The 24,109-nt window shown below is 40.0% G+C and overlaps 1 protein-coding gene across 1 annotated transcript; it reads right to left on the reverse strand.

The window, feature by feature from the left end:
- Positions 1–1,532: 1,532 nt before the first annotated feature.
- Positions 1,533–23,675, reverse strand: MELK (maternal embryonic leucine zipper kinase). The gene is made up of 18 exons (XM_076362014.1): positions 23,646–23,675; positions 22,944–23,045; positions 22,594–22,679; positions 22,016–22,132; positions 21,326–21,469; positions 19,712–19,780; positions 18,480–18,572; positions 17,230–17,328; positions 14,066–14,134; positions 13,422–13,520; positions 12,341–12,427; positions 10,808–10,936; positions 8,163–8,309; positions 7,217–7,442; positions 5,376–5,469; positions 4,758–4,926; positions 2,554–2,657; positions 1,533–1,954 (listed from the first exon to the last, which is right to left on the reverse strand). The coding sequence occupies exons 2-18, from the start codon at positions 23,005–23,007 to the stop codon at positions 1,777–1,779; spliced, it is 1,974 nt and encodes a 657-aa protein (XP_076218129.1). The 5' UTR covers positions 23,008–23,045; positions 23,646–23,675; the 3' UTR covers positions 1,533–1,776.
- Positions 23,676–24,109: the final 434 nt, after the last annotated feature.

Consider the following 24,109-nt stretch of genomic DNA (forward strand, 5'->3'; position numbering starts at 1 on the left):
GCCCCACCAGTTGGCACGGTCCCACCGACCCCCTCCAACATCCTGGACCCTCAGGCTTCCAGCCTCACCCATTGCAGTCCCGGGTTGTGGCAGTTTCTTGAGAGGCCATCCACTACCGCGACTGACCAGGTTGGTTTGTTGTCAGTCTGTCAGGTTTGCATCCCTCTTTCATTCCTGACTTCCCCCTTTTCCTTAGTATCCCATTTGACAAGGCCCTCAAACAGATAACCTTTCCAAAATGAACGTTACCACATTCCACACACCCTTACCAATTAATGTGACCAACCAGGTCTGGTTCTTGTTATTGCCTCTCTTGCCATCTGTCAGTCAGGTTTGTGTCATTGCATGTTCTTGTTCATGTTGTCCCTCTTACTATCCCCTTCTGCATCTAAAGGTTTTTGACCAGAAATGCCTAAAAGACCAGCAGCTCTCTCCTTCCATACCCCTGGAAACTTTTCTACCTTTTCTTGAAATTCACTAAAAATGTCCCTATTCCTTTACCTGTCTAAAGAGCAGCAAAGGGACAAACTTGGCATTGGAAAAAAATAATGGACACTTCTATCTCAGTCAGTAACTGCTTTAACAAAGAAATCCCTCTAGTTACTGCATTAAGGGTCATGGATAGTAAGTGGGCAGTTTTAATTAGCAGCCATATCATGTCACTGGAAGTTTCCAACACTCAACTACCCACCTACCCAACCCTTTGATGGGTGAGCCTCAGGCTTTAGTTAAGGGGCAATAATGTGGGGTTTACATACAGCATATGCCACAGTTGCCTTCATATACATTAAGAAAAATCTGCAGCATGTTGTCAACTTGTCTAGATATTACTGGACATCTTTGCATAAAGGCTTCAGTATATCTTCCCACTGCTGCTGCTTGGATTTTCCCTGGCATGATTGCTACTGAAGCAAGGCTAAAGGCATAAATACTGCTACACGACAGACAACACAAGTGCTTAGGAGACACATACCTTTTTCTAAGGTGACACCCTAACACTTATGTGTACTTACTAGTTCTGCATATTTCAAATTTTATTTCTAGAGCTTAAGTTCTGCACTCAGTACTGTTAAACTTGGTACTGAACTCCTTGTAGACAGTGTTACAAATGCCTTCTCCATTGATAACAGTTCAAAGGTGCTATTGTTCTTAACAACGATCTGATGACCACTTAACACAAGAGCATCAGAAAGTACATACACTTGTCAAGCATCACTGAGGCTTAGTAATGAGATACAGTAATGTTTTATGTGGGATCATAGTTTAAATCCTAGCACTCTTGACTTCACAGTTATTGAAGACAGTCCCATTTTGTACAATATTGAGCATATAGTGTAACTCTGGGAATCACAGCTGTGACTTAGTTAATGATCTCAATAAATCCTACTTAAGCAGAGACAAGAAGAGAATTATGCAAATGACTGTTTCTGTACCACATGTACTTGATAACTGAAGACATACCAAAATCAGCTTCAGCATACAAATGCCAATACTTTTTTAACCCACATACGTGAAAAATATGCAAGAGGGGGAACAGCTTACAGAATTTTATTTCTGAAGAGTTGCAGAACATTTATTACAAACAATATTAAAGGAAACATACAGAAGGCATATGTACAAAGAGGGATGGTTAAAAACCCAAGAAAGATGACAGATTTTTTTCAAAGACAGCTGTGAATGTGACAAAGAATTACTTTTCTGAACAGGCCTTTCTAAAACATTATGGTTAAAGCCTCAGTACAAGACTGCTGCTTTCTTCGCACATGCATCAGCCAGTCACACTTGGCAGCTCGATAAGATGTCTTCCACCAGTCTCTTGTAGACCCAGGCATCACCTTTAAGCCGTTGTCGCCGGATACCCACTACTTCAGGTTTACTGAGTTGACACACTTCTAACTCAAACTCCGTAGTTACTTTGCCAAAATCTGACCGTGTTTGACATTTCAGGGTATAACTGTACAAAATAAAGGAAAACCAGGATAATTATTGAACTGTTTAATGTTTGTTTTGCAATGCAATTTTGAATTAATAAAAGCACTTTACAGAAATTATCCCATTGGTATTCAGAATATTGGGAAACAACCCAGAATTTAGTGAACTGAGAGCTTTGAATACTTTAGTCCCAGAACACTACCGTTATGCCCAAGTACCAACATGTAGCACCAGTGTCCTACCCAACCATAGGATACCAAGGTATCCACATGATCTCCCAATATTGTCTGATTTGGTCATGTGACTGTATCCTAACAAATCTTTTGTATTTACAATTTCACAAGAGACAGACAAAATTCACATCAGCCTCTAAGAGCTACCTCACTAGTATTGGCTCACATCTGTCAGTCAAAGAGCTCTATTAGAGCTCACTTAACATTGTTTTGTATTGTGTGGACAAGTTTTTTGCACACATTCATTTAGTGCTCTGTACATGTTCCATAAAATTATTGTATTTTACAATGTGGGGCTGAGAAAGTAAGTTTAAATACTTAGCTTTATCAAGGATCGGAGTACTGACTATTTAGAAAAACACAAGTTGAAGTCATATTTTACACTTACCCCTTCTGGACATATTCCACGTGCTTCTTTGAAAGAACAGTGATTATTTCATTCAACAGTTGGTCTGGATTCAGTAGCTGAGTGGTGGTAACATTATAGTGTGCCTAAAAGTAGTCAGCTCATTAAAAAAAAAGTGTCAAAGGAAAAAAAAAACACCCACAACTTACTCCTAAAACTGAAGACAGTACGAAAAGTTTTCATAAAGAAAGCTTCAGAACAGCTAACCATAGTGACAAATTTTTCAACTTCCCAATATTATCATAATTAAGACAATGTAGTAGCAACAGGAACACTAAACAACAACTGCTGGAGAATTAATATCGAAGCATGTCCAAAGTATAATCCATCGTAAAATCCAAAGTAGCAGTGATGGGCCAGGGCAGTACAGAGGTTATTAGAAGTCTTGTATGTAGCCAGAGGCAATTCCTGGACAGGACTACAGACGATCGCTTAGAGCATCCTACCGCACACTCCACAGCTGGGAGACTGCCGATAGTGTGTTGCCTAGCTGAGACTGAGCACTTCCAATATCAAGGAACAGGCATGGCGCCATGTGGCTTTTCTAGGGTGAAAGCATCACCACGTTTAAAGAAAAAAGGTAACCTACTAGTCATAAGTTTAGTGTTATAGGGGTTTTATATCACTTGTCCAGTAAGTGACTTCCTGAACAACTTTCAGACACCCATATGTAACGAGAGAAAGCGTATGCCAACTGTAATACGCCACAAATGCTCTATGTGGCTTCTGACATCGCAGAAGTAGATAAGAGAAGACAAGACTATAAAATAGCTTGAGAAATGAACACAGGTTGACGATGCAAAGTCAAAGACTGGTTCTTACAGTTCTTATTCAGCCTAAAACGTATGCAACTCCCTGCTGTAACTGCTGTAGCACTGTGAAATAAAGTTCTATCTTCCCCTATTGTACTCCAGTGTCCCTAGACATGCATCAGTAATTTTGCATATACTACAGACAAGAGAAACTGATGCAGAAGGATAAAAGCTTTTAGAGACAGAAGATCTAGCTTTTGTTTCCAATTGCTCAGGTTCCTGAATTATTTGCACAGTCTGGACTCCTGTCCGATGAGTTGGTCAGGTTTGTAGCCAAACATGTGTCCTGAACTTGTAAGACTGCCACCTTGCCTCTGACAAGTGCCTCTTGGAAAAGCTTCCAACTGGAATACAGTAGCTGAATTCCATTTACACAGGCTGCAAAACACAAAATGGTCCTTTTACTGATAGACAGCTCTTACTGTACAGTAGGTGTCCTAACAGCTGCAGCTCCAGGAGCCAGTCAGCTGAAGGTATACATCACTTATTTCTATGGAACTGTTTATGCCTCAGTAACAGCCTTGCCTCTTTCATGTTAATCATGTTTTCCAAACATGTTATCTACAGATTCAAGTATAAATTTCTCCGTGTATAACTTTTGAAGTATATTAGTTGCTTTTGAGTGATGTATACAATTCTGTTCACTACACTAGTATTATGCCAATGCCATTTGATGTGTATTCTACAAAGCTGATATTAACCACACGAGTCAACTTTGGTAGGTACAAATTATTAATGTGATTTTAAAGTGCTCTGTGCAATGCGCTACCCGAGGAACTGCTTTTTCTATGGCTACTTAAAGAACAAGTAGCTGACTGGCTCAGAGGCAGTGACATCAAAACGTTAAAAAAACAAAATTATGCTGACAGAAATTCTTTCATAAGGTGTAGTTATTTAAGCTTTAAGTTTAATCTCAGGTTCTCTTGACATCTAAAGACTATCTTGGAACAGACATATCACTCCTGGACTACCTAAACCTAAGCCAGGAATGTTATCAAAATTAATTATTTTTTTTTTTTTTAGTGGGAGAGCTAGCAGTATCTCTATACAAATAACACGATTAAAAAATTTCAGCTAGGGTTCCTTTAAAACCATCCTGCTTCCCTCACGTTTGGTTTAAATGGGATATAAAAAGCAACGGCCAAACTCCTCCCTTGATCTCTTGGTAACTTGCCTGAGCCCAGACTAACACGACATCTCTTGGCAATAACTGGGACATTACTGTGTTAACAGAATGCAGTAAGAGCAACTGCACTTTACTGTAGAATGCAGGCAGGTCAGATCACAGAAGTTTTCACCAGACCATTTCTAAAGGTATTGGATGTTTTCAATAATTATACTTCTTTTCATTTAAGATTTTTCCAGCAACAATACCTTAAGTTTCCTTGGACGATCTCTGGTGGATCGTTTCTTTTTGTTTGGCGTAAGCATTGTGATCACTTTATCTAGGCCTCTTTCAAGACTTCCGAATATTTTGGCTTTTCTCTTCTTTTGGCTGCTATCCACGTGAGCTAGGTTGAGATCTAATTCCACTGAATGAAACCTGTTACGTGAACAAATTAATCAGTTAGTTATTTTTCCTCAGTGTTTAGAAATCAGTTATTTCAGATATGTCACTAAAATATTACCAGACCTGACAGAATGAATAAAACCAAAGTGAGTGCAGTGTATTACGAGAGTTTCTGTGTGAAAGTCAGTTGAGATTTAAACCCAGAGTTGTATATAGAAACTGCAGCCCTCTGGGGAACTGGAGTAAGAAGGAACTTACATTATGGAGAATAGGAATATATTCTGAAGATAACCAAGTTATAGTTTCAAAACTTTTCTCTACTTTCAGTGTTTTCTAGTGAATGCAGAAAGAGGTTTTAGGAAGGTTTTTACCAAGAGAATGGAAATAACAGCTTGCTGTTGTAACAAGACTTTCTAGGCAGTACATGGATTAAGACGGTCCAGCTCTAAATGAGAAGTGTACGCAAATAACTGGACATTTACCTTCTTTCAGGAAGAACCTCAGCTGCTGTCAATTCATCTGTGTTTGTCGGGTTTGTGGGTTTCTTAATTGGGGTGACTGTAGTGAACTGGCTCTCTGAAAGAAAGCATCCAAGCCAAAGCAGGTAGTTTTTGCATAAAGGATTTTCTTTTCTTCAGCAAGGATTTCTCATGATTAATAATTTCTTTCTAAAACCAGCCCCTTTTTCTATCTCAGATCTGTATCTTACACATGACAAAATATGTTTTTAATGTAATAACAATACCACCCCTACTCTACAATGAAAAACTGCAACTGATTTCCCCAGGGCTTTACAAGTCAAGCCTTAGAGCAACCAATGCGGTTCAGTATTAGAAATTTGGAAAGGAAGAGGATTAGAATTGCTTTCCTGCTCTGCCACTCGTCCCAGAATAAATGCTGAGCAATTCATTGTCAAATAGTTGCGTTCTTCACCAAGCCATTTCCCTTATATGAAGGGTGTGATAGTACATAACAGCCTAAAAAGTTGTTACCCATACGTTGACAGAGTTCTGCAGAGCATGCTTTTGCATGTGCAGAAGCAAACATCAAGTGAAACAGTCAGCAAATGAGGTGTTACAATTAAACCCAACTTCAATGTTCAAAGTTTCAGCTCTCTACAGAATTCCACCTGGCCCCAGACAATGATGATCTCAAAATTTCCAATGGATACTTCCACTTTTCTATCCCTAAGAAAGTATTAATACTACCTTTCCTGAATCAAAGATCTTTCAATGAAACAAAGAATTAGCGTTTGTTTAATCCTCAGAAATACCTCACTAAAATGAGCTGAAACAGTGTTTCTGCATTTCCCATTTCAGAAAGAGTACCTACTTTTGCTTTTTAAACTTACCATGAAGTCAAACGTCACAAGTTAGTGCATACAAACTTAAGACAAAAATCAAACTCATATAAACAACTAGTCTTTGTAGTGTACTTCCTTAAATCCTTTACAAAGGATGTCATTGAACAGCAGTATGTCCAAGATCCCTTATTGGGGATTGAATCAGCCTGCAAAGACTTACTCTTTCTGAACAATGTTCCTTAGCATCTGAAACAGAAGAGTCTCCTATTGTAAGGAGTCCTTGGCATTTGAAGGACAGAGTTAGCATTTACAATATCAACACCAAAACTTTTATGTTAATGGTTGAAGGGAATGGTAATGTACATACAGGATCCATCATTTTTCATAAGAATAGACTAGACAGGTTGAGGACAACTTTCTGTTAACTCAGAAAGGCTGACATAATTTAGACAGATTTCTGTGGTCGGTCTATCACATAACTGTAAGATCTATACATGGTTAACAGAAGTATTTTCACTGCCACACTGGACTGTTACTGTGGAAATGCTGATACACTACCTTGAGAAATCCAAAAGTTAGATTTCTCTTAGAAGAAGCAATAAAAGCAGACTTGACTAAAAGTATGCCTTTATTTTAACTCAAGGTAGTAACAAAGGAAAAAGAGTGTTGAGGAAATTGTGTTCTCAGCCTTCAAGGAAAAGTGGAACCAGACGCAAGTCTTAAGAACACAGCACTTGGCTCCATGGCAGAACGTGCCAAAAGGCATGCACGTGCAATACTGTAAGCAGCAATGACTTCTGTAATTAACATACAAGTAACATGGCCTGATGTATGGTTAAACCTCTTGCAGCACCTTAACCAGATGTACTACAACCACCAGGCTGGTGAATATGGCAAAAAAAGTTAAGTCTTCCAGAAACAGATGTGCTGTATACTCAAGTAGTGTGTTCGTATTTTGACTGACAATAATTCCTAAGCAATGTATATGTTCTAAGTTTTCATTAGTTACATTCACCATACCTTTGAAGGCAGGTGCCTGAAAGGGTATGGTTTGTACTTGCGTCTCAATCTGACTCTTCGCAAAAGGAGTCTTCGGAGCAGGAAGCGCAAAGGGCATTTCATTTCTTAAAGCTGACTCTGTATCAACATTCTCTTTGTTTTCACGCTGCTTTGATGCCACTTTTCTTGTCACTGGAGTTGACAGTGTGAATTCCGTATCATCCAGTTGAGCGTCATGCCTTGAATGCTACGAGAGATGTAACAAAAAAAAAAAAAGGCGTCCTTTGCTGTATTCTGATCACATTCAGAAATGTTACAGACAAGGAAGTTCTAAAATTGAAGCAGCTTAAAAATACATACAATGCTTGTCTATTGAGCAAAATAGTTAAAAATTCTTCAATACCTCTGATTCCCTCTGTAAATTGCTAATAAACATCTCATTTGCCATTTCTTTATCTGCTCTTCTAAATTCTTCAGCTTGCAAGTTTAAGACTATTCCTCACCAGCTCATCTGAACACAGCTAAGAATTTTCATTTGGTTTAACTATCATTTTAATTGCTTCATTGGATTTTCTTGTCCAATACAGACAGGCTGAACTTCTTCAAAGACTTGTCCAGCTATAGCCTAGCTCAAAGATCTTGTTTGCTGTACCTTATTGTTTTCCCATCAGCTTTAAAATCCTCATTGCCTCGTACTCATTCCCTATAAGCTCTTTTTATGCAAACCAAATGTCAAAGCTCAAGTCCTCATCAAATGAATCATGACTTACAGCTAGAGGAAGCCACAATTTATGTTCAGCTATACATTTAAAACATTTCTTTTCTCAGTTTGTAACTCCCCTTGGCCAGGGTCCACCAAATATTTAAATATATAATAAGTTTTATGTACAATAAGAATAAGATTTTTTTGATTAAGAATAGTAAATATCTTTTTTTTTAAAGTAACTAGTATTTATTCTTTAAACACCTGCTTTGTTCTGCGAGTATTTAGAATAAATTCTTCTAACGGAGATTCTTCAAACAGTGAAGCTGCATCAGAAAATTCCATGGATCCAAATGCATGCGGCACTTCACTGCAGTCTGGCACATCTTCATGTGTCATAGTTTTTTCAGACTGAAAAGAAAGATTCAGTTGAGATTCCACTGCACTATTAAAAGGAAGATTTCATCAGAAAAGTGTCATTAAAATCTAAATCTAATTTCTTTCTAAGTTCCTAATTATGGTTAACAGCTAATGGAAGTTCCCATGCCAGTGACCTAAGTTTTATAATATGACTTTAATATTGTCATTGTGGATTTGTCATTTGTATCAAAAGCAGATGTGAAATTATTCTCAAAGCACCGTTACCGAGTCGTCTTTCATGACCTGTCTCAAGAAGAGAAGCAACTCACAAAAAATACCTGCTTTGGATTTCAAGACTTGGACCACAAGCTCTTTTCACCAAAAGCCAAATAAGCTGGAAAGAACCCAAGAAAAGAGTGCAGTAAAGTCCGAAAGGGGGCTGGATAAAGGTAAACACATTACATCCAAAACATATGATTATGGAATCTGCAACAGTACTTGAACTAGCATCCAGAAGCCTTCATCGAATTGCTAGCCCTGGAAAAAGTTGTCATTTATTAAATCACAGGATTCATAACTTCAGCCAAGATTGCAAACCTTCATGGCGCACACCACATACAATCAGAGGTATATCACAGAATATATCACAGTATTCTTAGTTTCTAACACCTTTTGTTATTTTCAGGAAACTCTTCCCAAGGACTTGTTTCATACCACTTCAGTGAAATTGCATACAATATTTTAAATGATCAGTTCTCAGCTGGAATGGATACCGTTTTAGGAAGCTATGTTCTGCTGGCCGGTAAGTTTCTCTTGGCCTATGATCAAGGCTATTGCAATGATCAGATCTCTCATTACTACTGGAATAGAAACAGAGATTCCCAGTATGCTACCAGACCTACTAAAATGACTTACTAAAAAGCCCTCACCAGAGGGCTGCTAGCTACAGCCAAGAAGCTAACAGCCTGATATTGCAGTTGAAATCATGTTCCATTACAATATGAATGCCTGAATAGGATTCCTTGGCTACTGTATTCCAGAAGAAAGTCATGACATGGTGAATTTTTTGGAATATCCTTGTACATCAAACTGCTTGAAATAAGGCAGTATTATGTACAAGCTTGTGTCACCAAATTCAGAAACTGGCTAAGATAAAGGTGCTGTTTGCTTGATTGACTTCACATTAGACCAGCTCTAGCTAGAGAACTTTGCCAGTTGGGTATTTCAGCAAATTCAGTTGATATTCACTCACAGTATCTACATGCAGGTAAGTTAAATGTGCCCTGAGCACTGTAGAAGGACTAATGGATTGTTGTGTTGTGTAGACATGATTTTCACAATCACCTGTGAAAGCATAATGCATACGTTAAATAGTAGCATTAGCCAGATCAATTTACCTAGGACACGACTAGAGATGAAGTAACTTCACAGCATCAGCGCTACTGAACCTAGAGAACCTCCACCTTAAAATCATCTGAGTGTAAAAGACTAACCCACCATGATCATGGAAATCACGTTACGCATATTCAGCAACACTTACGATTCATGATCTGTTATGCAGCACTGGTAATCTTAAAATTCTCATCTGCGTTTCAAAGCAGTTTTATGACTGAACTGAAATTATTTACATGCGATTGAATCAGATGCAGGAGAAAGTATTTATTCTGAGTGCTTGTCTCTATGTGGAGATTAGCACATTTAGATAGCTAGTTAACAATTTTACACAGATGTCTACAGTTCAAGGGGGAACGGCTAACAGGAAGCCTGCAATTTTACTGAATGCTTTTGAGTTTGTCAAACACAGACGAGTATCACCGACATCACATATAACTGCATATTATATATGATATTGCAAGCAATTTAGCAACTTTAGACAAGTTCTGAAGTGCCCTATTTGCACTGTGCTACCAAACCACAGGAACAGAAATTACCATAAGATATACAAAACTGCTTCATCAGAAAAACATCAGCAACGTTTCCTTTACTCAAAGTAAACAGAATCCTCTCTGGGATTGTGTTCTAAAAGGATGAGGAAGGAATGGGTCTCTCCCTTTGACCATCAGCTCATGTAGTGTCCATGTCATCTTGAAGTAGGCTGCCCAGATGACATGCCAGGATGTTTCAGAAGACCTTCCTTACTAAGCCATGCTAAATGCAACTAGCACGGTGCAAAAATATTTAGAGACTAATGTGAAAGAGTGTAGTAAGAAGGTAGGCATCACAGAGGAAAATCTGGAATGATCACGTAGGCCAGACAATGGGCAATTTTAGTCCATTTCCATGAGTAGCCAACAGATTCTGTGCAGTACTCATAATGCACCATGTCCTCCCAGATAGTTATTCCAGTAGCATCAATTTGTAGAAGCAGCCCAGCTTGCTAAAACATGCTAATGAGGAGACTGAACTGTTTAACGACCAAGACTTTGGCTGACTGCACACATGCTCTCTTACTGATGTTTAGGGCACCAGTCTGTTTTCCTAGGCAGAGCTTTGTCAATGCAGAGCAGCGTTTTAATCAGTATGTTGTCCTCTTAAACTCAAAAACTTACCTCGAGGCCTGCTGATTGTGCTATACTGGCATGCCCTGTTAGACATGGAACCCTTAAGCGAACACGCTTGCCACGAGCCTTCTTGGATTGAAGCAAGAGATATGTTGCTGACATTTGGTTGTATTTCCACTGGAAGGGGGAAACCAAAAGAGTATTTTAATCTCCTCTTCGGAAACAGAGGAAATTCTTTGTACTTCAAAGTACAAAGCAAGTTAAGCCTTCTGAAAATTTCTGTGTTTCTGCAAGTTTTTCTACCTGATGTGCATCTCTAATGTTTGATCACCTAACTGTAATTTCAGACTTCAGTTGATTCACACTATTTGTTAGAGATCAAGAAACAGACTATGGTTGTTGTTCTTTGCAAGTCAGTCTGTGGTACGCTCACTAGTGAAAACTAATGCTGGGGCCAGAATCTACCTACTGAAGTGAATGGCAAAGCTATTAATTCAGTTCAGCCAGTATTTCAAAGAGAGTCTCAATTTTTTTTGAAGTCTTCCCCCCTGTTCTTCCCCCATGAGCGGCACCAACTTTTTGCATGATTTTCAACAACTTTGCTTGTGTGAGGAACATGGGTACAATGCTTGACAGGTTTGCAGCATAGTACAATTAGTTTGAATTAGGTACAAGGGATTAGAAGTCCTCCAGTAAAGGACTATGCAAATGCCACAAATCTATTTGGAAGGACTTTTCCCCACGTAGACAGATTATTCAGATTATTTCTTACAACTGAAGAACAAGTAGCATTAACTCCACAAATCCATCTTAAGTATCACACACGTTAACAGACATGTTAACAGACATGTTAAAAGTCTGTTTCTACTACAGTTGCACGGAAACCCTAACAGTTTTTCCAAAGCAAAGAACTATGTCACTGCTACCACGTACAAAGAAGCAAAAAATTCAATTTCAAGGGAGAATTTTCAGATTCAGGTTAAAGCTGGAGTAGGCATCATATTTTAAGTCTCTTCTACAGCTTGCAATGTCATTGCTAACATTTGTACAATTCTTCTAGAAGTAGTGAGTCCAACTTTTGTCATTTGTACTCAAAAGTGACTAAACATATTCACTTTTTTTAAAAAAGTGTGAATAGTAACTCCCAAAAACATATTTTATAGTCTGGGTGATGCTCTGATATTTTTCTCTTACTTTTTTTTTTTCCTCCTTCTTATTGAACCACTTGAAAGCAAAGAGTTAACCCAGCAAACGGCATCTGTTGTTCAACTATAAATTTCTGAAGTCTATTTTGACTTTAAGAGATTCAGAAGGATTTTACCATGGTGGGAAATAACAGTAAGGATTAGGAAACATCACAAGCACAATTAAAGGAGGAAAAGGTAAAAAACAAATTTGAACTGCAGAACTGTAGTTATAACCTACAGCTAGATTCCGGAGTTCTGCAGGGGCTCCTTAATTCTGAAAAGTATTAAAAATTTCATACTTGAGAATAAGTGAGCATTAGTCTGTTAATACAGTAAATTTATTTACTGTATTACTGTGTTTAATTACTGTAAGTTACTGATATATACTTCTTACCTCTGATATTAATTCGGATATACTCTCCCTGCTCTGTTTATGAAACACAGAAAGCTCTATCACGCAGTCTTCATCAAGATGTCCCAGCTGCAAGAACATAACTGATATTGAAGCATGAGGCTTTCAAGTTGTCTCATAATCCACATCTGACTATGACACTGTCATGAAACCCAGTGGGCTGAGTCAATAATCAACCATGATTTTAGACCTTGTTATTTTAAATAGTTAGCATCATAGCTAAATATTGTAGGGAACAGACTGAAAAAGTCATACAAGTTCAACAACTTCACAGTCTGGCCCCTCCTTGGTGAGAGGTTGTGAATTCAAATAAGAAAGCCTGACAGCAGATGAGATTTTTACTAGAATGGAAGCTACACTTTCATCTCTCCTTAAACATTCAAAGCTATCAGACATGCACATTTTTTCTAGAGCCAGTTAGAACTCATCTGCAAGCACAGTAAATCTGTTCTTTATCTAGAGAAACAGTGGCATCCAGTGGCCAAACGGAGGCATTGGCTGCAAACATGCAGGAACTTCTCCTCAGTACGTACTACTGACAGCTAGATTATTTTATTTGTTTCCTCTCCATACTACCTTAGTCTCTCACATAAGTAAAACAAGTGATAGAGAGACAGGATAGACATACTTTCAATGAGGTCAAATTTTTATTCAAACTAGCAATTTTCAGTGAGGACTAGATACAAGACAAACCATAATCCTGTCTAACATGCTTTCAAGAATATTTGCGTTTTGCACCTTAAACGAAGTTATTGACCAAGCAGCCTAGAGAATCAACTGGTCATTCATATGTGGAAATACTTCACATTTTGAAGAGAAGTCAGTTATTTTACAAATTAAGCATCAGCTGCAGAATACAATGAAAACACATTTGAAACTCCTCCTCAAGAGAAATCGAGAGAAAGTAATAACATTTGGCAGCAGGAAGAATCAGAAAGGAACCACGGCCACCTCAAAGTTCATCTTTGGAGAAATGTCTTCACACCCCCACACTGTGAGGACAGTAGTAAGCCAGTAAAGATTACATTAAATACTTTCGTATTCATCTAACAAGTGTACTTACTGGGTATTTACTTTGCCACTGAACAGCATCAGAATAACCTTGCATGAGCCAAGGGTGACTTAATAGATGTTTAACTGTAATCCGCTTCTTTGGGTCCACCTAGTGGGCAATAAAAATCAAGCTGATACTTAAATCATTGAGAACTGAAGAAAATTTGTCTTCTACTCAGAATTTTAGGGAGGATAGAAGCTCAAATGGAAACCAGTACTGCTTCATAGCTTCACCAAAAGGAAGGTCAAGCACATGAGCTATGAAGAATAGTTATAGAACCTACAGTTACAATAAATGTTCCAGGAATATTTAGCATTGGCTAGATTACTTAAATGTAGCCCAAATGCATATTCAGTATGTTTAGCTTCATTTATAAAACAGCTTTTATTTATATAGCATAATTAAGAACAACCAAATGTGGGCTGTTTGAAGACTTTGTTTAATCATTTAAACTTTGTTTAATTATTTCTATACCCAATCATTCTTCTCAAAGAATTTTCAGCAGAAGGCAATATTAATCTTTTCTTCAAAAATTTGTAAGAATTAAACTTCTTGTTTAAACACTGAATATTTTTTAAGTATTTCATTAATGTAATGTTTTGACCTATGCAACAGTACTTTATAGACCTGCTGAACAGAAGCAATACCTTTACCTGCAGCATTTGGTTAAGTAGTAGCGTACTGCTAGGAGAGAGCCACTTTGGAATACTGTATTTTCCGCTCTGCAGAAAAAAAAGGATTTAGAATGAACCTTGAACGGCTAGCTCAAAAGAAACTGCTGAATTACTTGGATGATAGTGACATCTGTATTTGGTCAAAAAGGAAGAACAGCAGGCACATGCAAACTTAGCTTTAAGAATGACTTGAATAAATTTAATGGTAGTACTAAACCCCAGCTGTATTAGTAAGGAAAATGCTATGTTTGAATTATCAGCTGCAGTTTTCACCCACTTAGCTTGTGTGACATTTCCATCTCAGTCCACTTTTGCAGCTAACCTGCTCCCTACCTATTGCATGGTTTCATCATATCAACTTGATACCAAAGTTTTATAAGTGCAAACATGTTGGAGCATGAATGACTGATCTTAGAGGACTTTTGAATGCGAATATTCATTGAAATCACTATTTTTCAGACACTAAAAATAAGCCATCCTCAACATTTAGCTATTCTTTTTTTGAATAGGTTACACCTAATGCTACAGTTTTGATCTCTACTCATACTGCAGACAGGAAAAAGGTTGCAGATCTAACAGGTAAGTTTCTTCCAATCAAATGATTTACTGGGGTTTTTTTTTTAATGCTTGATTAGAAGAAAATTGAAAATGGCTTTCAGATTTGAGGTACAACAACACTAGCTAAAAACCTAACCAAATTCACCATCAAGGATCATTTACTTCTCAATGAAAATGCAGAAAAAAAATAAAAATCAGTAAACAGCCATTGTGAAATAACTATCAATTTGTCAAGGCAGCTTTATTTCTACAAATGCCTCAATAACAAAACAGTTATTATATGCAACATACATTTCTAAGCAGAGTATGTATTGCTTTGACATCACAAGTTAAAGAATTTAAGTTACATCTTTACAGACACTACTAATGAGCTATTTATAAATAGTTTGTAGGCTGTTTCACAATGCAGCTTTACCCTGAAACTAAGCCAAGACAAGCAACACATCAATCTACATTTCATTTTTAATATATTGCTACAGAACATGAGACAAGGAAAAACAAAATTAGCATCTATCTGAATGAGGGCAATGCTGGAAAGTAAATAGCTTGCAATAGCTACCAGATGTGTAAGATCACAACAGAAATAAGTTTTTTTTTTTTACAGAAGTTACATCACATGCTTCATTTTTCATTCAAAAAGTACAGGCATGTATTCAAGCATTCCCAAATGAAGAGATGTGGAACATTCCAGGGAAGGAAACATTGCATGTAAGTCATACAATCCTAATTAGATTCAAGCAGCAGATTATTACATTGACTTGGAACAATAGTTCTGAGTTGACATTACAATAAATCTCAGGATCTATAATGTGTGAAATTAAATTCCACAACAGTGCTTAAGTGTCCTCATTGCAAGTAATTTTCAGTTCACAATCACATAAAATTAAAACAAATTCAGAGTGGAAATAGCAAGCCTGCATCTTAACACCTGTGACATTATTGGTTTTCGACTGCACACAGACTAAGTTCTAAAACTTGGTCGTCTCAATTCACTTAAACAAGTTTCACTGGCCAACTTTCTGTCAGTCCAAACAACTCAGCTCCTAGTTCCTGTGCATGTTAGACAACTATAACTATGCGGAAATCATCTTTGATAATCTTAGGATCTCTGTTCCACATTTAAGCTCTCTGTTCACGTTTCAACTATTGACAAGTTTAAGAGAATGAATACCATAACCATCATTTACCAGGTTCTGCATCTTGGCATAATGACCAGCATAAAGGATTTTCTGTCATCCTACAAAAGTATGCTTATAAATAGACAAGTTCTCAAGGTATACTAACCTTACGGGTAGACAATACAGTTCACACCACAAGCAGAGAGCGAAAGGTAGCTCAAGTCTGATTGACAACCTAGTTGATTCCCCTTTATAGCAATTTTACAGAGAAATTGCAAGTGCTTGCTAACATTATCTGGACAATGCTCTAGTCATATGGTTTAGTTTTAGGTAGTCATGCGAGGAGCAGAGTTGGACCCAATGATCCTTATGGGTCCCTTCCAACTCGAGATATTCTATGATTATGCAAGTAGGAAAGTCATATCATTTTAATGACTTAGGTGAATATCAGCACCTTTACATGATCTCTTTGGATCCGCTAGCCATTGCTGCTCTTTTTTTTTTTTTTTTTTTTTTTTTTTTTAAGTTCTTTACAACAACTCAAACTGAGCTTCCTACAGATCTTCTGTCAAGGTACTCAAGTCCACTCCAATTGCAGACTAAAAAGCCATGCTGTTTGATGAACTAATCCTGCACTTTATAGAGCTCTGATTGTTATGCACCCTGAAAACACTCCCTGTGTAGATCAGCTGTCAGTTGCCTCCTACCAGAGTAGTCCTTGGACACTCCCAAGGAGGTTTTTTGGGCTTTTTCAGACATATCAGACTCTGGATGAGAGAAGGAGAACGAGGTAGAGGAAGCCAAAGCCCTTACCCAACACAGCTACTCCTAACCCTGCTCGCTTACTGGAAGCTTTATCAACGTAAATTTTACGGCAGCTTAGAAGTGATTGGTAGAGATGTGTGTATGAAATGGAACAGCAGCTGTTCAGCTGCATCAGGAGGAGTTCATAGGGAAACAGAACCAATTACTGAATTCTATTACTTACTATTTATTCAACTTTTTCTGTTGATCATGGTGTCTTACATTTCCTCCTCATTTTTGAGGGGGAAAGCATAATAGCAGATGCAGAATCCTGCTTTTCCTAGACATGAGAATAGCTGACATTTAAGAACATTATTTTTGGTAAATCAAATGACATATTTGCAATTCTATTCCACATAATACAGGGAGAAGCCACATAAAGGCTCAGATACAAAAATCCAGCCCACTGGCAAAAAAATGCTTCTGAAACTCAGTTTCCTATCATATCACAGGACCAAGCTACAGTACTGCAAAGGCTGATCAAAGATGGAAACAAATCCACAAAATACTGATAGGAAAAGTAGCAAAGTGTAACAAAATTCAGCAGATATGCTTTTTCGCCCTAGGCACAGCTCAACAGGTTCTGCCATCAGAAAAGCAAAGGCCTCTCATAATGCTTAGCAGTGTCTGTTCCCAGTGTATTCTAGCACCATCAATACCTACCATTATCTTCCTGTAGACAGCCATGACATTGTCATCATCAAAGGGGAGAAAGCCACACAGTAGAGCATACAGCAGTACTCCCATGCTCCAAATATCTGCCTAAAAAATAAGAGTGGAAGTTCATGAACCTGATCTATCTAAAATGGCTTAGAGACAGGTAATATTGTCCCCTTTGGCAATGTCCACATACAAGTCATGAAAAGTAGGCTCCTTAATTCTGTACAGAACTCTTATATTCCAAGTGAAAGCACACAACCCACATTCAATTTTCAATTCACTCAAGCTAGAGCACTAGTAAAACCAATATCCTCTCCTTAGGTCATCAAATTACTGCATTACCTTCAATCTACAAGGATTTCACTGGCAAAAATGAAATCAAACTCATCACAAGGGATTTAGTATGGTAATGTATTACTTATTACAATAGCTGTCAGCACAGTTACAATCAACTTTAAAGCCCTACTGCTTCTTCTCTATTTGTACAGGCACAACAAAGTCCACATGCCTCATACTGTAATTCCCACTTAGACCATAAAGAAGAAGGAGGCTTGGAAAGCATTGGACTTCATGGAAAAAAAAAACAAACAAACAAAAAAAGAAAGCAGGAGTTAGAGGCCAAGGACAGTAGTGCAAAGGTATGTAAAAGGAAAAAAGACTGACTGCATCCAACAGCACAGCAATTTAAGAAGTTTGAGGGGATTGCAATTACAGCATTTTGGATGGATTCACAGAGGCAAGTAGCAGGTCCTAATGTTCTAGACATGGAACCAAAGTTGGATAAACTCTACACTTTTTCTTCTCTCAAATTTTACTACACTGCGCAGTACAAAGAGAAGAAGTTTTCATACACAAATTTCAAGCTAAAGACAGGCCTGGTAAAGCATACAAGATACTGAGACTGCACAGAAATTTGCAACAAGAGTTGTTGGATAATTAACAGAACAAGTCGCTGCTTGAAGAATGTGCAGAAGGAAGGAGTTTAAGTTACTGTTCGTAGGGCACTAAAATATGGAGCAACAAATGGAGATAGCGAAGGATTAGTCAGAGACGAACTAGCCAGCTACATGACCAGTGGCCAAGACCACTATGTGCTATTCCAGGCTGTGACTATTGAGGCTAGTCACACAACTTCTGAAAACTACCTAGGCAATGTTATCCAGCAGTACTCAAGAGAGAAACCAACCTCACCACCTTTAAATATACAGGGTGAGGGGGGAAAAACCCACCTAACCCAAAACTGTGCTACGTACCTCTGAGCCAATATATGCTTTGCCCTGAATCAGCTCTGGGGCTGCATAAGCTGGGCTTCCACAGCATGTGTTCAGATGGTAATCAAGGCCACCCTAGAATAACACAGAAAACCCATCACACAGAAGCATTGGCTTTAACACAGCTTAAGTCTTCCAGCAACAACACATTAGAGGCCTCAGAGGCTTCATTTTCCTCTGCTGTGCATCTACATTCACCTTATATTTTGCTTTGGTGTAATATATGGCTTCACTAGGCAAAAATTGTCTAAGAACATGAGTATCCTATAAACGTTCAGATCCCAAGCTGCTCATTCAGCTATTTAACCTAGCAGTCTTTTCCACAGCTCCTCCTCCAATAAGAATACTTCCCTTTACGACTGCGAAGAGACAAGAGATGGAACTTGGGAAGAAGTAATCCAAGAGCTACTGGGCATGAGGCTAGCTGGTTATTTACACCAATATTTAATGCAATAACTTCATGAAGAACCACTAAAAATACTTCCTTATTAAAACCATGTTATTACTTCGCCTGGGCTTTGTTGTAAGCAGATCAGAGTAAGATGACATTATACCACCAAGATGATGGTCTAATAGTCTTGATTGTGTGCAAAACGCTTTAACTTGAGTCAAGCAAAATGATCTGAGGACAAGTAATTGTCTTTGGATCAGTAAGACATTCTTCCCATTAAATTGTTTCTTAACAGCACCCACGTTGCACGTTAAGCTGACAAATAGAAAAGGCTCCTGGAAACCAATTTTAAACTTGGGGAAACAACTCAGTACAAGCATATGGAACCAGAGGATTTGTAAATGTAACTGGAATAAACTATTTGCTTTGATCCACAATCTCCACATACATACAAATCTTTTGGAAAAAAAAAAAAAAAGACATACACCACTGAAACTTATTAGGGAAAAATGCACACCAACATAAGCTTTATATAACAGGTCTTTATATGTGACAGCAGATGCTATACATAAAAGACGATAAAATATGATGTGTAAGAGGAGAAAACGATCTAACAGTCTGGTCATAACATGCAGTTAACTGCTCCTTCACAGAGTTAAGGCCCTACCAAGTAATTAGTGACTGGATGACAACTATGCAAACAGGTTGAATTTAGGGTCTTTGGGCAAGTCTCTGCATTGCACTCTGAAGTCAAACATGCATTTTTTATGTGCGTGCAGTAGCTGATTTAGCTCTATTCTGTGAAAGCAACTGATACTCTTACCTTTGGCTTTGCACAAAGTCCAAAGTCTATCAGCTTCAAATTATGTTCCTCGTCAATCAGCAGATTTTCCTGGTAAAAGAGAAAGTGGTAATAAATGCTTCTATAACCTAATTATCCAAGGAACCACATTTTCTTTCACCTTATTTCTTCTTGTCATTAGCAGCCAGAATTTACCTAAAGCTCTCCTCTGGAGATTTTGATCGGTTGCTAATGAATATTTCCCATATTCCAGATGGGGAATGCTAGTTCCTATCTGCTGAGAAGGGCCTGGGGCAGGGGGTGAGGTGTTGGTAGACAGCAAACTGAACAAGAGGCAGCAGTCTGCTCTGGCAGAAAAGGCAGCCAGCAATATCATGGACTGTATTAAAAGGAGCACAGCTAGTAGATTGGGAGAAGTTACTCTAGTCTAGCACAGCTAGACTAGTGCATCTAGTTTCTGCCCCTCCCAGCACAGGAAAGACATCAAACTGAAGTAAGCTCAGTGGATGGCCACCAGTCTGCTCAGGGGGCTGGAGCACTTGCTCAGTGAGGAGAGGCTGAGGGAAAGACATTCGTTCAGCCTGTAGATGAGAAAGCTTCAGTGGAGACCTCATGGCAGCCTTTTAATACCTACGAGGAGGTCATGAAGACAGAGCTAGTCTCTTCACAGCAGTGCATGGTGGGATGACAGACAACAGGCATCAAGAAACATTCAGACTGGAAATAAGGAAAAGCCTTTCTCCTCATAAGGACAGTGAAGAGCTGAACAGGGTGCCCAGAGAGATTGTGCTGCCTGATCCTCAGGAGAGGTCGACAGTGTGACTGGGTAAAGCCCCAGGAAGCTTGCCTGACACTGCTTTGAGCAGGAGGTTCAAGAACAAGCCTAAAGAAGTCAATTCCCACCCAAGCTGTCACATGATCCTATGAATACGTCAGCTCTCCAGCTACAAGCCAACTCCTTCCAAAAGGTACATACAATGCTTTGTTTGGGGAGAAGTTCTTTGGAGACAAAGATTTCATGAGCTGTCTAGGAAAACGCTTGTGCGCTAAGAATTTGCTTTTCTCAGAGATGTCAGCATCTCCAAAAGCAAATTTCTAACCCCTTCAAGGACAAATGGACTCAAGTCTTCCATTCCCTAAACCTATGCTTAAACTCTGCAATGACAGCAAAGCCACAGGATGGGTCCGGTAGCATGCATCTCCCCTTGCACCCTCTGTCTAGCCACCACTTGTTTAAACTATCGGTGTCACTTTTTCCTTTGGGCATGAAAACAGAACGGTTTGCACAATGAAATGGCACTGTAAAGACTCTCTCCAGGTACAAGCTGGAATAAAGGGAATAACAAAAACGCCTAAGCAACATTCAAAGTCAGATCCATGTCTCTGCTCCACTCGCAGCTAGAGCATGTTGTTCTGCTTCTCTTTCAGAGGAAGCGCCTTCCTCAGATATAGCCACATCCAGCTCAGCTGAGGAACACAGTAGCAAGTAGAAATAATGCTCTTTCAGAAGATGTTAGATGAAGATCTCTAAGCACAAGAGAATGGCAAAGGCATAACTTACTCCGGCTCCTAATGGAAAAATAAGAGAGGGTGTTCGTTATTATTTATGCAAATCTGACTAATATTCAGGCTTACTGGTTTGAGATCCCTGTGGGCATATCCCTGACTGTGAACATAAGCAATTGCTGAAACAATCTGCCGAAAAAATACACGAGCTTCCTCTTCTGAAAGGCGGTCCTTAGAAATTATGTAATCAAACAGCTCTCCTCCAGGACAGTACTGCATGAAGACAGGAAAGAGAGAATACATTTAGAATACAGTAATGAAAGCTAAACAACAAGAGCACTGGACAGCGACTTAGAGGACGCTCTTCCATTCCCTTTGCTTTATCACAGTAGCACCCAAGTGTCCCCACATGTGCCCTAGGTCAGCACTGCAGCAGACCAAACAAGCTGAGAAGTCTGACTCTTGCCTGAAGCGTTGCAACAGATACATCACACTAACATCACAGGCGATACAGATTGCCCAGGAGGCGACAACCATGTGGCAGTTCCAGGGTCCCGCACATCCTGCTGATGCTATTTTAAAATAACTGAAGCGCAAGGTAGGACTTAGTTATTTCACTTATTGTAAACAGCAAAGAGCGGCTTTTACAAGAAGACAGAACATAGAACATATTACCAGCTTCATTTTTAAACTAAAGCATCTTGAACATGCTCATCATTGAGATAACTTTTTAAGAATTGCTTCGTTTGAACTCTGTTATCATCTACCGCTACAGCTAAAATGAGGAACCTTCGCCATGGCAGAAACACCATTTCTTACCTCTAAGACCATGAATATTTTCTTGGATGTCTCTATCACGTGATACAACTGGCAAACATGCTGGTGACTTAAGTTCTTCATGGCATCAATCTCTATTTTAACACGAGGCAAGTCATCCTAAGAGACCACAACAGCAAGCTATGAAATTGCCAACTACTTTGACAGCCTGTACATCACAGTAAGCATCAGCCTATCGTGCAACACAAAATTTCACAGTATGTATATGAGTGCATACAATTCAACTTCTCAAATTCAATCCAGCAACAACTCTGCCATTAATCCCCTACAATTCTGGCACATTGATCAGCAAAACCCAGAGGGGCAGATGTAAAATACCTAGTATACTCATCAGCATTCTGTTTGAATTACTGTAATAATCTTTAACTTCCTCAATTCCACAGCCAGAGAATGTTGCTCTCTCCACAAAAGGGCATAAGGTTTGTGGTCTTCTGCTAAAATTCTTTCAATAGCCAACAGGACAAGCAGGCAGCATTTTGACATGTCGCACCCTTGTGTTCTTGAGAACTCCACAAGAACAGCAGAAGACGCTACCAACTTTTAAGTATCTTTTGGCTTACCCCTAAAGCAAGCTTGTCCATGATTTTTATTGCAACTTTTTCACCAGTGAGAAGATGTTGCGCAAGTTTTACCTTTGCAAACCCACCTAGAATTCAAAAAAAAGAGATGTTTAAAGCTCAGTGTGATGACATACTTTCTTGCCTATCTCAGTTACATTGGAGTACATAGCATGCATAGCGTGCAGCGTCTTCATTAGAGGAAGAAGTGATCACTAGAGTTCTGCCCCCCAAAACAGACACTTGAAACATGACCTATAGATTCTGCAGTAACAGTTAATCTATGCTCAGATAACTACCGAAGTGGTTAGACAGATCGCACGTGTCTGTTTGCATTCACAGATTAAGCCTACCTGTTCCAATTGTTTCATGTAATTCATAGTACTTGAGAATTTCCTCGTAGTCACCTACAGCCATTCTGAGAGGAACGGGGATCTTGCAATTCTTCTCAGCACCTGTAAGGAGAAAGCATAGCCAGTGTCAATGTTTTTCTACTCCGAGCAAACTCGTAGAAAGGAAAAGCACGTTTCCTGCGGCTCCATTGGGGGGGGGGGGGGGGGGGGGGGGGGCGGCGGCGGCCTGCTTCCATTGGCAAGTGCTACCCCCCCAACAGTAAATTCGCCAGACGAGTAAGTCTGAACGCCCGTAGGCTGACGGCACAAAACGCTACCGCCTTCCAGAAGCACCTCACCAACGCTCAGCAGCGAGCGCGGGCGGCGGCTTTGCAGAACCAGCAGTAACGACCCCGCCACAGTCTCCTCCACAGAGCAACGACGGAGACCCAAGAGGACACCGCAGCGGCCTCCTCCTTTCACGGGCTGCGCCTAAGAGGCGCCCCAGGGAAGAGGCGGCTCTGTGCGCCGCTCCCAGGCTACTGCAGCCCAGCTCCGCTGCGGAACCGGCCGGCGCCCGCGGCCGGGACCGGAACCGGGACCGCCCGGCGAAAGGCGCCAAGCGCACCCCCAACCTCCCCGGGATGCTGCCGCCAGAAAACGAGCGAGAGGCCACCCAGCCTCTGACGCGAGCCGGCACCGGGGGCCGCGAGCAGCACTCACCCACCCGGCAGCCGTTACCGTTCAAATCTCCCTGCCGCCGCTCCCGCTTCCGGCCAGGACGCCCGAAGGACCAATCACCGCGCAGCGCCTGACCGGAAGAGGTGAGGAATAACGTGCATGACGGGAGGGAGGTCGAAACGGAGCTTGGGGAATGTACACCACCATGACGGGAGGACCTCCGCGGCCATCTCGCTGCCGACGGGCGCGTCCGATCCACACAGAGAGAGGAAACAGTGCCTGCTTCCGTTAGGAAGTCCGCCGCGTCCTACAGCCGACACAGACCGCCGTGGGACCCGCGCCGGTAGGCCTCCCGCACGCACAAGATGGCCACCGGACCGTGCTCTCCTCACTGCCCGCCCCCAGCCCCTTTCCCAGCCCATTGGCCCCGGGGCTCCTGCTGCGGCCCCGCAGGCCCTCCCTTCCCGTGCTGTGGAGAGCCGGGCAGGGAGGTGCCGGGCCTTGGG

Source organism: Aptenodytes patagonicus, chromosome Z (genome assembly GCF_965638725.1).
Source record: "Aptenodytes patagonicus chromosome Z, bAptPat1.pri.cur, whole genome shotgun sequence".
Classification (NCBI taxonomy): Eukaryota; Metazoa; Chordata; class Aves; order Sphenisciformes; family Spheniscidae; genus Aptenodytes; species Aptenodytes patagonicus.